The following is a 17,935-nucleotide window of genomic DNA, read 5'->3' as shown; positions in this document are numbered from 1 at the left end:
AACCTGAAACTGGGCCACAGCAATGCGAAATAGCTGCAATGTAGGACTTAATGAAGGAAGGTTTCAGTCCAGTCTGATGTAGAAACAGAAGAAATTGGAGAATGTTCTCAATGGAAGCCGACTGAGAGGCGAAGTGGTTGGTATCAGCAAATGAAATAAGTAAACAATGGAGCAGACAATCCCGAGTCTCAGAGATGTGGCAGGTCGGCCTTCTTCAGTTTACAGGCCGGCTTGTCCACCCTGTCTTTCTTGGCCTTCTTATGGACTGAGAACTTATCTGAGCCACTATGTTTCCTCTTGTCCTTTTGTTTGCGAGGAGGGCGAAAGGAGCATTGGGCCTCCGACAAAGTCGCTCCATCAGCCAATGGGTGAGAGGGAGGCGCAGCCGAGGAAGAGGGCTGTGAAACGGGCTGGGCCACGAGTTGGTCAGAGGTGGCCAGAGCTTCGTTCCATAGCAACTTATGCAGGCAGTTTTCACGGTTTTTGCAAGTCTGCTTAGTAAAGGCCTGACAATGGCCGCACTTATCAATTCTGTGGCCTTCTCCCAGACAGAGAAGGCACAGATCATGTGGATCAGTGGGAAACATCTCGGCCCCGCACTGGGAACACTTGTGGAAAGCCGCACGCTGAGCCATCGAGAGATATAGAGGATAGCAAAGTACAGTGAAAAAGAGTAACGATAGATAGGTTTTTTTCTGTGTGTGTGTGTATACTTGAGGAAAAGGGGAAAAAGGGAATTTAGAAGAACTTAGAAAACAGGGGAGGGAAGGAAATGTAACTTGGAAAGGAGATCTTAACAAGGGATCTAATGAGAGAGAAAAGAGATCAATAGAAAGGCTTTAGAACAACAGCAAGTATATCTACGGCAAGAGACGAAAGGCTCGAGGCACAGCGAACGGCGGTCACAAGAAGACTGGGGAAATGGTGGGCACTCCACCTTTTTATACAGTGGGGGGGGGGGGCGTGGAGTTCCTGCCAAAATCGTTAAGCTTTTGAATCTTCCCGCATACAGGCACAGTGCAGTCACAGCACCCATATGTGTGATGCACAGAGGCCATGATGAAGAACTAAGTTATTCAACTAAATACATTTAAGACCACTCTCAAATTTTAAACCTAATGTAAACATGTAAACAGATCAATAATAATAAACTTATCACAACTTCTATGTAAAACTGACTCCAATTATATTAACATTTTTAGCACTGGCAAAACTTTTAAAAATACCCTTAGATTCAATAAGTTTCAAATACAATTCTGAATAGAACTTACCCTATTCAATTCAACTATATCTTTCCCAAAAGGAAGCAAAATTCAATGTCTCACCTTCTAGTTCTTTTACCAATTTAGTAAATTCATGATCAAACATCATATGGTCCGGGCTAGAAAAACTTGGCTGAGGTTTTTGAGCTGCTCGGGAATAGAATTCATGTTTGCTAATGAATCCCAGTTTCTCAATAAAGTTTTCCTTGCCAATCCTCTTTTCTATCAGCTGCTTTAATTTCTCTCTGTGTAGGAAAAAGAATTACTTAAACAATCATCAATTGCTCAAAGCTGACGCTTTTTAAATCAACCCCCTCAACCCTCTCCTGACAGGTCCAATTTAACAAAGAAATTTACTTTCTAAGTAGAACAGCTAAGAACAGGACTAAACATCTAGAGTAGTATCAAGGAGGAAACATCAGATCAAAGGCAGCAGGGAATGAAATGGTCAAGTACAGAGGCAATACCTTCAGTTCTTGCAGGGAGAACTGCTTCAGTGGAGTGCAGAATGGTCAGAATTTTTTTTACAAAATGTATTTATATCCTACCTTTCCACCAAACTGGTGCACAAGGTGGCCAAAAATGAAAAAAAAAACCAAGATGAAAACAAAATGTAACAAAATTCCTGTAATTTACAGGAACGCTCCAAGCATCTGATGAAATGCACTACAGTCATCAAGCGGTAAGGCCAAAATAAACATATTGGTTCCTAAATTTATCAATTTATCATCTTATTTACCTTATTTTAACTTTAATTATTATTAGCATTATTTGTAATTTTACTGATTCTGTTGTTTTATTGTATTGTTGTTATTATTGTGGTTCTGACTTTATGTAAGCTGCCCAGAGAGCCTATGGCTAATCGAGCAGCATAAAAATCAAATAAATAAATATTAAATTTATTAACAGCTGAGGTTTAATAAATAATAAATGGGTGAGTAACAGGTGGGGTTCCAGAGGGTGGAGGGTGGCGTCAGTGGTCCCCATATTCAAAAAAGTGAATAGAGGGGATATGGGGAATTACAGGCTGATTAGCCTTGTACATTCTAGGGAAGACAATGAAAAGGCTCATAATAGGAAATGCTCTGGAGTCCCTAGACAGGGAAGGAAGGTTAGCAGCCATACAATGCGGCTTCTGCAATAACAGGTCCTGCCAGACAAGCCTTGTGGAATTCTATGACAAGGTTTTGAGGTGGCTAGATGGAGGGCACACAGTGGATGAGGTTTACCTGGATTTCAGCAAGGCCTGTGACAAAGTGCCACATGATATCCTGGTTGAGAAATTGAGTTCTGGGATAGACTGATGCACTGCCCAATGGATAAGGGCATGGTTGACAGACCAAAAGCAGAGGGTAACTATTAGTGGGGAATCATTGGGATGGTGGCCTGTGATGAGCAGGGCTCTTTCCTGGGACCAACTCTGTTCAAACTTTTCATCAATGGCCTGAAAGAGGGATGGACCAATACACTGATCAAATTTTCAGGTGACACTAGAATGGGGGTGGTAGCCACAATTGAAGAGCAGGTACTCTGGATTCAGAAAGATCTGAACAGACTATGGATGTGTGCAGGGACAACACAATGGCGTTCAATGCGGGTCAGTGCAATATCTTGAACTTGGGGCATAGGAATGGGTGTCATAAGTACAGGTTAGGGGACAAGTGGCTGGAGAACAGCACTTGTGAAAGGGATCTCAGGGTACTGGTTGGCTGCAGGCTAAACCCGAGTCAGCAATGTGATGTGGCACTCAAAAGGGCAAATGCCACCCTTGGATGCATAGCCAGAAGTGTGGCTTCTAGATCGAGAGTGGTATCACTGCCACTCCTTACAATTCTGGTGCACTCACAACTGGAGTATTGTGTTCAGTTCTGGGCTCCACATTACAGGAGAGATATAGGTAGGTTGAAATAGGTCAAGTATAGGACCACAGGGATGGTGGCTGCTTTGCAGGGAAAGCTGTATGAGGCGAGACTGAGGGAACTGGGTATTTTCAGCCTGGAGAAGACTCTGAGAGGGGTCTGTTGACAGCATATAGGTAAGTGAGGGGGTGTCACATGGAGGTGGGTAGAGACCTGTTGTCCCCTGCAGAGGAGGGCAGGATCCATCCCAAAAGAGCAAAGCTCAGGGAACCAAGGTTCAAGTCAGATGCCACGAAGTACTTCACAACAGTTAGGACCCTAGGGAATGGAATGGGCTTCCACGGGAGGTGGTTGAAGCCCCAGTGGTGAGGGTGTTCAAGTATAGGCTGGACATGCACATGGTAGGCATGTCATGAGTGAAATTGCCTGGAGCCAGGGGTCAGAGTAGATTGCCTGGCCCCTTCTGACTTATTACATTTCTATGTTACTAATCAATTAATCAATTAAATAATTTGCACAATGACACATGCTTGTCATTATAGCTTGGATATTTGATATGAGCCATTCAGTTCTATGAAAGAAACTATGGTCCATAATTCCAGTAGATAAGCTGCTAGGTAGTTCTTACAGCTTTAAACCCTGTCTATAACCAATGAAAAAATAACTCCAGGTTTGGATGAGTAATTTTTGTTTGCTTAATCACAATGGAAAGCTAATCTGTTTCCACATTTCTGTTCTGCAAATCAAATTAGACAATATGGATCACAGCTTATTTTAGAAATGAAATGAATTACTGAATAATGTAAGAGATTAATTAAAGCTCTTGGAATGGTGCAACCTTTATGTAGCATCCCAACCTCCTACTTACTTTTTATAATTCTCCAGTGAGTTGTCATTGTAATAAATGGAGATTCCTAGTAGAAGAGCACACAATCCTTGGACTAATTGCTCGTCTTCTCCAAGGTTTTCTGCTATCTGTCCTGTTAGCTAGACCTTTCGCTAAGTATATCATTATTACAAAACTGTTTGATCAATTCTTGTTATTACTGAATGCAAATATTTATTACCGGTCACAACGTTAGTTAACAAAACTACACAACCTGAATTCTAGGTATATCAAACATAAAATACAGTGAGTGGACTTTAAGATAAATTGAAACTCATACAAGTTATACAGAAGACAACAAATCCACTTCTAGCATAGTATGGGAGCTCTCTTTGCAATAATTAACATCATATTCTATATAATGCTAGAAACCAAAACGTTTGCTTAATGGTTATATGAAACTTTTTTTGGAGAAATACAACATCTCCCCTCCCATCAAATCTTCTAGGTGCACAATTTGAACCAATGACAGTTTATAAGCTATGCTGCCAATGCTTCCTGAAGTATTTTTACATATATTTTCATCAAATAGATCCTTGATACTATAATACTGGGGTACTTTATGAAGTAAACATTGTTGATGTAGTATAATGGCATTTCCTGTGGAAAATGTATAAAGTGTTGATGAGCACCCATATATTTTGAAACTTTTGTACATACACTAAAACCTTGGATTGCAAGTATAATTCTTTCTGGAAACATGCCTGTAATCCAAAGAACTTGTTGTTAGTCGCAAAGTTGTGTCCGACCCATCGTGACCCCATGGACAACATTCCTGCAGGCCTTCTTGTCCTCCACCATCCCCTGGAGTCCACCTAAGCTCACGCCGACTGCTTCAGTGACTCCATCTAGCCACCTCATCCTCTGCCGTCCCCTTCTTCTTTTGCCATCTATTGTTCCCAGCATTAGACTCTTCTCCAGGGAGTCCTTCCTTCTCATGAGGTGGCCAAAGTATTTGAGTTTCATCTTCAGGATCTGGCCTTCTAAAGAGCAGTCAGGGTTGATCTCCTCTAGCACAGACCTGTTTGATCACCTTGTGGTCCAAGGGACTCACAGGAGTTTCCTCCAACACAATTCAAAGGCCTCAATTCTTTGGTGCTCAGCCTTCCTTATGGTCCATCTTTCACAGCCATACATTGCAACTGGGAAAACCATAGCCTTGACTATACACACTTTTGTTGGCAGGGTGATGTCTCTGCTTTTTAGTATGCTGTCTAGATTTGCCATAGCTTTCCTCCCAAGGAGCAAGTGTCTTTTAATTTCTTGGCTGCAGTCCCCATCTGTGGTGATCCTGGAGCCCAGGAAAATAAAATCTGTCACTACCTCCATTTCTTCCCCATCTATTTGCCAGGAAGTGAGAGGACCAGATGCTGTGACCTTAGTTTACTTGATGTTGAGGTTCAAGCCATCTTTCGCACTCTCCTCTTTCACCTGCATCAAGAAGCTCCTTAGTTCCTCCTCACTTTCTGCCATTAGAGTGGTATTATCTGCGTATCTGAGGTTGTTGAAATTTCTCCCAGCAATCTTAATTCCAACTGGTGATTCATCTAGCCCCGCCTTTCTCATGATGTGCTCTGCATATAAGTTAAAAAGGCAGGACAACAGTATACAGCCTTGCCAAACTCCTGTCTCAATTTTGAACCAATCAGTGGTTCCGTGTCCAGTTCTCACTGTTGCTTCCTGGCCCGCATATAGGTTTCTCAAGAGACAAATAAGATGGTCTGGTACGCCTATCTCTTTAAGAACTTGCCACAATTTGTTGTGATCCACACATTCAAAGGCTTTAGCATAGTCAATGAAGCAGATGTTTTTCTGGAACTCCCTAGCTTTCTCCATGATCCAGCGTATGTAGGCAATTTGATCTCTAGTTCCTCTGCCTCTTTGAAATCCTGCCTGTACTTCTGGTAGTTCTCAGTCCACATGGTACTGGAGCCTAGCTTGTAGGATTTTGAGCATAACTAGCATGTGAAATGAGTGCAATGGTGCAGTAGTTAGAACATTCTTTGGCATTGCCCTTCTTTGGGACTGGAATGTAAACTGACCTCTCTAGCTTTCTCATGATTCAGCATGTGTTGGCAATTTGATCTCTAGTTCCTCTCCCTCTTCGAAATCCTGCCTGTACATCTGGTAGTTCTGATGCACTTTTACTGCATCACCTTTTAAGATTTTGAATAGCTCAGCTGGAATACTGTCGCCTCCACTAGCTTTGTTGTTGCTCAGACTTCCTAAGGCCCATTTGACTTCACATTCCAGGATGTCTGGCTCGAGGTCAGTGACCACCCCATCGTGATTATCAGGGAAGTTAAGCTCTTTTTTGTATAGTTCTTCTGTGTAATCTTGCCACCTCTTCTTAATCTCTCCTGCCTCTGTTAGGTCCCTGCCATTTTGGTCCTTGCCCATCTTTGCATGAAACATTCCCTTCGTATCTCCAATTTTCTGTATCTTTGCCATAAAAACCCCATGGACAGTACCAAAAGCACCTATATATCAAAGTTAATTTCCCCATAAGGTTCAATGTAATTAAGGTTAATCCGTTTTGTAACTTTTTTTTTTAATCACAAAAATTTGAAGCGGGTGCGCTCGGGGAGGGGGGGGGATATGATGCTGTACTCACACCCACAGCAAGAGAGAGAAGAATCAGTGCTCAGTTTTGATGTGATGCTCAGCAGGCAAAGCATGTATAATATTTATTTATTTACTTACTTAGCAGGCTTATATGCCGCCCCATTTGCCTAAGCCTTGGGGCAGCTTACAAATAAATAAATATCACTGGTACAATAAAATACAGTTGGAGACATCCTGGCCAAAGTTGTTAAAATCAATAAATAAAATCAACAATTAAAATGACATTTAAATAAAAAGGTCTTGGCCTGGAGCCGAAAAGCAAGTAACAAAGGCGTCAGGCAGACCTCTCTGGGGAGCGCATTCCATAGGTTGGGCACCACCACAGAGAAAGCCCTCCTCCAGGTACTCACCCTCCTAATGTCCTTCACAGAGGGCTCCTAGAGAAGGGCCTCTGCTGCTGATCTCAAGTGGCAGGAGGGCACGTATAGACGTACTTAAGTGCTCCTTTAGGTAACCAGGACCCAAGCCGTTAAGGGTTTTATAGGTGATAACCAACACCTTGAATTGGGCCCGGACTTCAATGGGGAGCCAGTGAAGCTGAAGGAGGACTGGAGTTATGTGAGCACAACGCTCAGTCCCCGTCAGCAACCTGGCAGCTCTGTTTTGCACCAATTGAAGTATCCAGACCATCTTCAAGGGCAGCCCCACGTAGAGCGCGTTACAGAAGTCTAGTCGGGAAGTTACCAATGCGTGTGTCACAGTAGCCAGGCAGTCGTTCTCCAGGTAGGGAGACGCAGCTGATGAATCAGCCGAAGCTGAAGGAAAGCGCTCCTCGCTACTGCTGTTTCTTGAGCTTCCAGTGAAATCTCTGGATCGAGGAACACTCCCAAGCTGCGGACCTTGTCCTTAAGAGGGAGTGCAACCCCATTCAGGATAAGATCCAGGTCCCCTTCCCCGAAGCCCAAGCCACCTACCAACAAGACATCCGTCTGGTCTGGATTGAGCTTCAGTTTATTGGTCCTCATCCAGCCCATTACCTCGGCCAGGCACTGGTTCAGTACAGCCACTGCCTCACCTGGATTGTAAGATTACTTGTACTGCAAGACATTGCCTTTTATCAAGTTAAAATTTAGAAAAACTTTTTGCTCATCTTGCAAAACACTTGCAGACCAAGTTACTCGCAATCCAAGGTTTTACTGTATTAGGTAACAGCAATTTATACTACAACACTAGTGTTTACTGCATAATGTGTAGAGCCCACTGTCTTGGCTCAGGTGCACAATTTTTGCTCTTAAAGAACATTATCTTTAATTCAGAAGCATTAACCACTAATTTTTCAAAAGGATACAAATGGAATATTGGCTGGATTGTGAAGAAAATGTGTGACAGCAATAGGGCAGTTGCTCAGCCAGGTACAAAGCAGCATCAGTAATCCAACTCTTGTTTGCACTTTGCTTCCCTAAAATAAAACAAAGAAAAATGCTATTTTATTTACAGGGCTTCTGTTTCCCTCACACATTTGCTGCTTTGAAGCATTGTCAAAACCCCCAGAAAGCTTACATACTAGTCAAGAAATGATCCCACAATTATTCACTGAGTGAAACCATTCAGTTATTTCCTCTATTTTGCTAGTTGTGAGTGCCTTATTATAGAGAAAATGCCACCATCCAATCCCAAGAGGCTTGGAGAAAATGTTAGTTTTACAGAAATACCAAAACAACCAGCCAACCTACAAAATAGCCCATTGAGGACTGAGCATACTCAGTCATTAGAGAACACTGAGTCAGAGAGAAAGAGATGAGTAGGGAGATGGAATCAGTCTGGAAAGAGGGTGGTGAGGTTAAGGCAGCTTGGAAGGCTTCAAATGCTGTTGACCAGCCAGCAGGAGAGACTAGCTGAAAATCAAAACTAGATGTTACTTTAATCGTTGTTATTAGCAACTACACTAGGGCTTAATTTTGTGTATTTTTTTAAATATTGGAAGGGAGCTTTAATCTTTCCCTCCTTAGCCATAATTGCAATGTGACTAACATGCTGCCAGCACGACAATTGCTTTTGTTCTGACTTATGTGGGGGATGAGCTGGAATTGTGGTCAATGAGGCAAGGTTTAAAGCTGCTGTGACCTATGGTCATGAATAATACATTTTTTAAAAAGCCAGGATTGGTTGCCAAGCAGGCAATACAAGCAGTATCTAGTATGTTCCTGTCACTATATTTGGGTATAAACACCATATACTGAAGAAAGCTGACATGAAGAATATTGATGCATTGAAAACAGGGTGCTGGTGGAGAGACTGCAAATACCCTGGACTGACAAAAGCATGAACAAGTGGGTCCTGAAGCAAATCAAGCCAAACCTTTCCCTAGAAACAGAAATGACCAAACTGAGGCTGTTGTACTTCAGGCACATCATGAGAAGGTAAGATTCAGTGGAGAAGACCAAATATGAGGTGGTTTACCCCACAAATGAAACCTCAGCCCTTACTGAGCAAGGCTGTCAAAGACAAAACATTTCGAGGCGCATCCATTCACAAGGTCGCCATAAGTTGGAGATAACTTGATGACATGTAACAATGATGTTTGTCCTGACCGAAGAGGCAAAGGTTGTATAAAGGAGGATAAAGAGGAGAGTAGAAAGTGGGCAGTTTCTCTCAGTTGTCTTTTACTCCAATTTTCTGCTTCTCTTTCCTCTGAGAGAAATGAGGAAATGACTACAGAGGAAGACCCACTAAAGAAAGAGGATTCACATTGTATGGAGGTTCCAGTTTCACACTAATTTTTAAATATCTGCTGACAGAACATTTTACTTTATCAATCTGGCTTTGAGGCCAAATATATGCCAAGAAGGGGGAAAAATGAAATATAGTATTAATGATAACTCTATTAGCATATAAACAAGAGGTGGGTGACTTTGAAAGGCTAGGAACCATTTTTGCCCCAAGAATAACCTTTTCAGCCCTGTGGGGCTAATAATGGGGGTGGGGATTTAAAAGCACAAATGAAATGGTGCCAGAAGCTTCTATGAAGCACTAAAGAGATCAAAATTAGCTAATGCTGAACCTTTTAAGATATGACAGCAGCCGCATACATTTTTAAGGATTATTTTTGTGCTTCTCCAAATTTCAGGTGACAGAATACATACATGCTGCCAGCCCAAATGTAAATAGTACTTTCATAGAGAGTTTTCCTTTTTTCACTAACAAAATATAGGTGTAAAAGAGATAATCACTGGAGTAATATCCTGCAGTGTAAACAGCACATCACACAAGAATAGTGTACAAGGTCTAACTGAACCTCAGTTTTTTAAACATAAAACATACCATTAACATACATAACAATGCATTAATCACAAGTTATGAATTAGCTGAGACAACAAATTTCAAAGAACTTGTAACCATAGCACACATTAGTCTAGTACAATCACCACATATTAGAATTGCAGAAGCAGAGCAGACAACATGGTTACATGATCACAATAATATTGTGATTTTCTGTCAGGTAACATCTTCCCTTCATTCGGTAATGGCAGGCCCTATTCCACTTTCCTTTGTATCTATTCTTAGCCCAGGATTTGATCAACTCTACAGTCAGGTCTGTGAGGAAGAGATGGCTTGTGGGATGTTCACACCACTGTGGGTTGTTTAGTTTGTTTACAATATAGGCATTTGAACAGGCACTGTTCACTGTATTTGAAAAAAGCACCACTGCCAATTTGGAAGTTTTGTGGATACTATCTTATCACAGGTATACCTGCTTTAGTTTTATAATAAAGAATGACCTCTGGGTTGGATCTGATGCCAGTGATAGCTATATCTTTACGCAGTTTCAAAATGAGAGTCACTGACAATCTACGGTCAAATCTTTTTTGACAACCAAAAATGCCACTGTTCAAACACCTAGATTTGCAGAATATGAATTCTGGAGGAATTTATGGCTTCTCTCTCCTCCTCACTTCCAGATGTAAACCATAGTCATTTTTTCCTTTGAAATTTCCTTGGCTAGTAGCATTCTGACATCATACTGGAAAATTTGTCCGTTGTTACAGTTCACCTAGAAATGTGTAAGTTTGCTATTAGTTTCACAATCGTTGCCTTGCTTAAATTTTGAGCTGCTGCAACACCCAGATATACATATCAGCATCATAAACAGAAGATGTTTCAGAATCCCAATGCAGCAGGGATTTTACATCATACTTTGTGGAATGGCATACACTGAATACCACTAATTGTTAATCTACAATAACATACGGAGCAATGCAATGGAAGATTACATCAGAAGCAGTACATAAACATGCCCCACACTTCCAGAGTTTGAAGAATTATATGGGATATTCTAACTGGAAAAAGTTGTAAAATTCAGTGCTATAAAGGGTTTTGTAAACCCATGGTGAACTATGAAAATAAATACAGTGATTCCTATGTCATGGTAGAACAACTGAAATATTGTATTGTGAACTATTTGAATAAATCGTCTTGCTACTACAAAATCCAAATAAAATGATGTTCACTGCTCACATTTTATATGTTGAAGGATCTGTAGCTAGAATAAAAAGATACAGCCACACCTCAGAGATATTGCAGATTGAGTGCCAGATATGAATTTTTATTTTCCCTGTGCATGTAAAATACTTTGCTAAAAATGCTAATCATCATGACATTGCAATAGGAACATCAAAGATAACTGATGACAGATCACCTTAACAAATATAATAAAATTTGAAATATTGCAAGAATTACCAACATGTGAAACAAGAGACAGTAAGTAAGCAAATGCTGTTCAAAAAATGGTGCTGATAGACTTGATGCAGAGTTGCCACAAACTTTCAATTTGTAAAAAACTGCAAAGTGCAATAAAGTGAAGTTCAATAAAATGAGGTATGTGTGTATGTCAGCTCTGCAGTATAGCTCATATTTCAAGCCAGGCACTGAGTGATTTAGAAAACAGTTGAGAGTAGCTAGGCTGAAGCTAAAAGAATAGCTTACAAGAGTGTTGCATTTTTATCATCGCCTTTCTTCCCACTTTGCAGGTTGGGCTGAGAGACAACCCTGCCATGTAGTTCACCATTATATTCTAGTGCAGTTTGGAGGGCTGTGTTGCAATGTAGTTCACTGTTAATACTGCAGATCAGAATTGGGGTGGAGAATGGTTTATTTTGAAATGAATCTCATTGTATTCAATATACTTAGGATTGCAACTCTGTCATCAGTAGGTCAGATTCATAATCCATTTTTTAAATTCTTCCTAGCCTGTGCATATGGCCCAATATTCCTAAGAACTGTAGAGACATGGAAACAGAATTGGGTTTTGAAAAGGCATGAATAGTATAATGAAATATGGAATATGGCAATTAATGATAAACTGATGATAGAAATAAAAAATTAAAAAGGGTTAATGAAAGCAAATGAATATAATGAAATTTGGGAACATTTTGTAAAAGCAGTACCGATAGAAGGCAAAGGTTGCAAACCCAATCAAGATTATATGAATTTCTGGAGGGGATATGGGTATAATTAAAGTATATTATATATTTTTAATTGGTATAGTATGTGTATGATGGTAATATTGGTCTCCGGGGTGGTGGGTGCACTCTTTCATTTATTGTTTTTTAATTATTGTGTTCTTGTTACATTATTATTGTTGTGATTGTATTTATGGGGGTTTTTTCTGTCTAAAAAGGGGGGGAACTATAGAGACAGGAACTATAGAGATAGTTCCCCCCCTTTTTAGACAGAAAAAAGGGGGGGGGATTTTGATTTTCATGGTCAAAATGAAAATCCCCAACTAACAGCAGAAAGAGTGGGGTGGACAAATGGACTACTGAGTACTTCTTTGTTTTAAACAAGGAAAAAACAGTTTGCCTGATACATCTTGAAGCTGTCTTGGTATTAAAGAAGTACAATGTTTAAAGGTACTAGAGGAGACTCCGAGGGGATCTGTTGGTGACATACAGGTAAGTGAGGTGGAGGTGGCTGGAGACCTGCTTTCCCCTGCAGAGGAGGGCAGGATGTATTCCAATGCAGCAAGGCTCAGGGAACCAAGGTTCAATTGGGATGCCCGGAAGTACTTCCTGACAGGACCTCTAGGGTATGGAATGGGCTTCCACAGGAGGTGGTTGAAGCCCTGTTGGTGAGGGTGTTCAAGGATACACTGGACACACACATGGTAGGCATGTCATGAGTGGAGCTGGCTGGAGCTGGGGGTCAGAATAGATGGCCTGGGAGACCCCTTCTGACTCGCTCTGTTTCTGAATTTCTATGTTTTCTTAGTTGATGTCAAGGAGAAAGGAAAAGGTCATGAAGTACTTTCTGTCCTTGGATGGATTTTTGATTTGGCTTTCTTAACGAATATCACAGAACATCTGTACACAATGAATCTAAGGAAGCAGGGAATTGGAAAGCTTGTGTGACATGCATTCTGAATTGAAAACTTCTGAAGAAAAAACTAAACTTTTTTGTGAAATTAGTTTGTGAAAGTAACTTCACTGACCTCTGAATATTTACTTTTGATGTAAGTTGGTAGGTTAATAATTTTGTTACATTACAGTGTACAGTCAACGTATCTGTAACTGAGGTGAATACAAAGTAAGAGTAAGGAATGTGCTTCTAACCACGGCATCAAATGTTGATCTAAAGCTATCTAAAGTTAATGTTCAACTTGGTATGGAAGGAATGCTAATCACAGCTAAACCTGAAAAGGGAAGGGAACAAGCAATTAAGAGTTGGAAATGATGTAAGAGAAAAGGAGCAAGGGGGCAAATCATTTAAAGTAATCATAATGACACTGACTTTCTTAATTATGGTTAAGAGACTAGGAAATAGTCTTGTACAAAGCCCAAGAGAAAAAGTACCAAACAGCCACATACAAACTGAGAGGCTAAACATAAAATCAGGCACAAAGTTTTACAGAAGCATCATAAGAAATGACACAGTTTGACAGTGGACATTATTTTTAAAGAAATAAACATTATTTCTCAAACTTTTTAGACTGTTGGCATATTTCATAATTTGAAGATCTGCTCTGGGCATCAGTACAAAATAATTAATAGATTGCTGTTTTGGTATCTATCACATCTATTGATCTTAGGCTATTTTTTATTCTGCAAAATACTCAGGTTCATGTCTACTGTAAATTGCATCTATCTATCTATTCACATACTTATATGCCATCATTATGCCAGCTCACACAATAAAACAACACCTTAAAACACTTAAAACAGTTCAAAGAATAAAAGTCATAAAACATGAAAATAATAGTTACAAAATAAAACAACATAGAAAGGTCCTTCAGCATTCACAGGAGGGTTTAAATATTAAAAAATTATTATTATTATTATTATTATTATTATTATTATTACATTTCTATGCCGCCCCTTGCCGAAACCTCGGGGCGGCTTACAACATGATAAAATACATTGAAATACAATAGTACATAATAAATTACCATTAAATCCCTTAATAATAATAAGGGATTGTTGAATTCAGTTAATTGTTGGCATTGTAATATACCTAGTGCTTCATCTGAACACATGTTTTGGCAATGTCCAATCATTTCCTCTTTTTGGGAGGCAGCTATTACACAGATCAATTTTGTACTGGAACAGTCTTTACTGTTCTCACTCAGTCTCACTGATGGAAAACACTCATATTCACCTGCTTCACAGAAACTAACAAATTTGTGTGTAATTTTGACAACTAAAAGACTGACATTACAAGATTGGAAGGATACTCACCTCCCATAATGTAATTTATTGATGACCTACAGTGCTTTCAAATACAGAAATGGGTGACATACAGATGGCAAGCTCAAACAATTACTGTATTTTTCGCTCTATAAGACGTACTTTCCCCCCCTCAAAAGTAAGGGGAAATGTCTGTGCGTCATATAGAGCAAATGTGTGTGTGCCCAACGCCCGGGACACTGCCGGCCCGCCTGCACCACGTGGTACCACCTGGCCGGCACGCGCTCGGTGCGCCCTGCTCCACCCACCTCCTCCGGCGCAGGTGAGAGCTGTTTCCTTTGCCCACAGAAAATCATTCTGTTTCTCCATATTCTGCCCTCATAATAGAGGCATCAGGACAACCAAGGGTTTAAGCAAACCTATTTCTTTCAGATCTCCACAGAAGCTATGCTGTAGTCTATAAAGCATAAGTTGACTTTCTTCTGAAATTCTTTGGTGCACTCCAGTAGGTCTTACTTGAAAGGCTCTTCCTTTTTGGGATCCAACTTAAATGCCTGGCATTTCTTGCTTCATAAGGGATAAAATTGTTGCATCACCTTCAGCATCACTTTGCTTGTATGGGAAATTAGTGGTATAGTTGCTGCACTCAAAAGCATCTGTCTTTTTGTGGACTAGAATGTATATTGAATGTTTTCCGTCTGTGGGCCATTGTTTTGTTTTCCATATTTGTTGGTATATTCTTGTTAGGATTGGGACCTATTTAGTCTTTGCAGCTTGGAATAGTTCTATTGGTATCCTATCTGCTTCAGGTGCTTTGTTCCTTCCAAGTGCTTTCAGAACAGCTTTCACTTCACTTCCTAATGTTGCATGTCCTTCCTCATAGGATTCCTCTTTGAAGAAATCAGCCATCATTTTAGCTCTTCTATGCAGTTCTTCCATATAGTCTTTCTGCCTTCTCTTTAATTTTTCCTAGTCAAAATGTGTGTTCTCTTGTTGTCTTCAGCATTCCTAATCTAGGCTTGAATATCCCTTAGATTTCTTGAATTTTTTTTGGAAAAGATCCATTGCTTTTACTCATTTGTTATTCTTTTCCACTTCTCTCCAGTGGTCCTTGTAATAATTCCTGTCTCTGTGTGATAATTGCTGAAACATTGTATTCAGGATTCTGACCCTATTTCTGTTGCTTCTTGCCTGCCCTTAGCAATGGTGTTTGCCACCCACCTAAGCTTCCCTCCAGCCCCTCTCCTTTGCCAAAGGAATTGTCTTTTAAAAGCATTTTCTTAATAATGTCTCCAATTTTATTCCACAATTCTTCTGGTTCACAGTCAATAGCAAGTCTTTTCCTTATGTATACTTTAAATTCCTCTAGAATATTATTTCCATCATATTTTGGCATTATGCTTCTGTTAATTATCTTTTTCATCTTGATTCTGATTTTTGATATTAAGAGTTCATGGTTGCTACCTACAATCTGCTCCTGATCTTGCTTTAATAGCAAGAATACAGCTTTTCCATCTTCTAATTCCAGTTACATAGTCTATTTGATTTCTGTACTGGCCTTCTGGTGAAGCCCATGTGTACATCTGACTGGTTTCTGATGTACAGTGGTACCTTGGCTCATGAACTTAATCTGTTCCACGACACTGGTCATGACCCAAATTGGTCATAAGCCAAGTCAAATTTCCCCCATAAGGTTCAATGTAAATAAGGTTAATCCGTTCTGTAAATATTTTTTTTAATCATGGGGAAGACGGGCACGATCGTGGGTGCACTCGGGGGGGGGGGTAGACGAGACAGGCATGATTGCAGGTGCGCTTGTGTGGGGGAGATGGGAGCAATCATGGCCATCTCCCCCCCCCCCGCACGACCGTGATCATGCCCATCTCCCCTGCAGGATTGCAACCGTGATTGCAGCCATCTCCCCATCCCCCAAGGACGACCGTGATCACACCCGTCCAGGGAATATGGGTGCAATTGCGATCATCACCTGATGTGGTGTTTGAGACCTGAGGAAATTTTTTTCCTAAATTTCTGTTCATGACCAGATTTGGTAGTGAACTGCGGCGTTCACAAGCCGAGGTACCACTGTAGTTCTCTGCAGTAAACAGAAGGTTGCTTCTATTTTTGCCTTCCAGTCACCTAGGATTATCAACATGTCTTTTTTGGTGGGTTATCAATTGCCTCTTGGATATTTGCATAAAAGTTTTAGATTTCTTCTTCAGCAGCTATTGTTGGAAGGTAAACTAGAATGATAGTTCTAGAAATAGGTTTTCCCCTGCGTTTCCGCATAGCAAACATTAATTAAGCAGAAACAAGCAGACAGAGCCTCAAGTAAGGCTAACTCAATTACTAAAATTATTTTTCATATTTTGAGAAGGCATTCATGTATAAAGTCTGAATGAAACACTGCTCAACTGATCTGTGAACCAAATGTACCCTCTGCTGTAGCACAGTAGAAACCACATCATGGCTGTTTCCCCCATCAATCCAGTAAGGTCTAAATGCAGGAACCACAAGATAAGGAATAAATGGTATGGTTCGTTAGCGTTGTTCAACACTCTGAGATAGCTCTTGTGCCACTTCAGATCATATGAGACCGCCGCAAGATACATTTGCTAATCACTCCACAGTGTTATAAACATGTCACAAGAATCTTTGGAATAACCTTCCTACTGTGGCCTGCCTGACATCAAACTTGCCATCTTTTTGCCGCCAGGTCAAGACAACTCTTTATTTGGAAGCCTTTAAAAATCTCCTTGGTTACACAGGGGTTCAAGGGAATTAACCAGGTGATTCTTTTCCTCTGCAGGGTCTTTTTACCCCGTTTTTTAAAAATTATTATTATTTGGCTATTTTAAATGAATTTTAAATTCATTTTAACATTGTTCTGTTTTTATGGTATTTGTGCTGTATTTTATTGTTTTATTGTATACACTGTCATAAACCACCCAGAGAGCTTTGACTATGTGGTAGTATAGCAATGAAATAGATAATAATAAGTGTTAAATACTGGAAAACTGCTGAGCCATGATTCTACAGTAAACAATGCAGTCAAGACAGTTACTTGCTTTTAAATGCTTTCAGTTACATACACTGGCTTATATCACAAGGCAACTTAGCTTATGGAAGCTCACTAATGGAAAGTTTCCCATCTGTTCCTCCCTACTGCAACTATCTGTAAGCCAGAAAGCAAGCACTTTGTGCAAACCACTTGGTATTTGCAGTCACCACATGCAAATGCCCCAGCTGTTAATGTAAGTATGAAATGGAATACTTTGTGGGTTAAAAGCTCAAACTATGGGCTAATAAAGATCAATTATCTTTAATTTTGATTAAAATCAAACCAAGAGTTAACTCTGGGTTGTTTAATTTATAAACCCAGGTGTTCTGATTTGGACATTACCATGACAACTTATGAAAGGGATGTTTGTAGGTTGTTGCTGAAAACTGGATGCTGCTCATACACAGCATGCATCCATGGAAATATTAGGATAATTAACCTACAATTTGCTGCCCAATGCCATCATAACATGAGAAACAGGTCACATTCTTCTTTGAATGTTTGAAGAAAAGGTGCATTTAATTTCCAAAAAGCAAGCCTAGTTTTAAAAAAGGATGTTTCACTTCTATAGGCTTCACTGTGTGACCAAGATGCACATTGCAAACAGAATGTTTTCCAGGGAC

At 40.2% G+C, this 17,935-nt stretch overlaps 1 protein-coding gene across 4 annotated transcripts in view; it reads right to left on the bottom strand.

The window, feature by feature from the left end:
* USO1 (USO1 vesicle transport factor) overlaps window positions 1-17,935 on the bottom strand; it is a 79,142-nt gene that overhangs the window by 23,441 nt on the left and 37,766 nt on the right. For all 4 annotated transcript variants that reach the window (XM_044447395.1, XM_044447396.1, XM_044447397.1 and 1 more), the window contains 3 exons: window positions 7,921-8,031; window positions 3,990-4,108; window positions 1,326-1,507 (listed from right to left, as the gene is read on the bottom strand). In XM_044447395.1, coding sequence (XP_044303330.1) covers window positions 1,326-1,507; window positions 3,990-4,108; window positions 7,921-8,031 — 412 coding nt within the window. The remainder of the gene's footprint in view (window positions 1-1,325; window positions 1,508-3,989; window positions 4,109-7,920; window positions 8,032-17,935) is intronic.

Source organism: Varanus komodoensis, unplaced genomic scaffold, assembly GCF_004798865.1.
Source record: "Varanus komodoensis strain SLA01 unplaced genomic scaffold, ASM479886v1 scaffold51, whole genome shotgun sequence".
Taxonomy (NCBI): Eukaryota; Metazoa; Chordata; class Lepidosauria; order Squamata; family Varanidae; genus Varanus; species Varanus komodoensis.
Note: the sequence above shows the minus strand (reverse complement) of the source record. Positions and strands in the feature narration are given on the sequence as shown.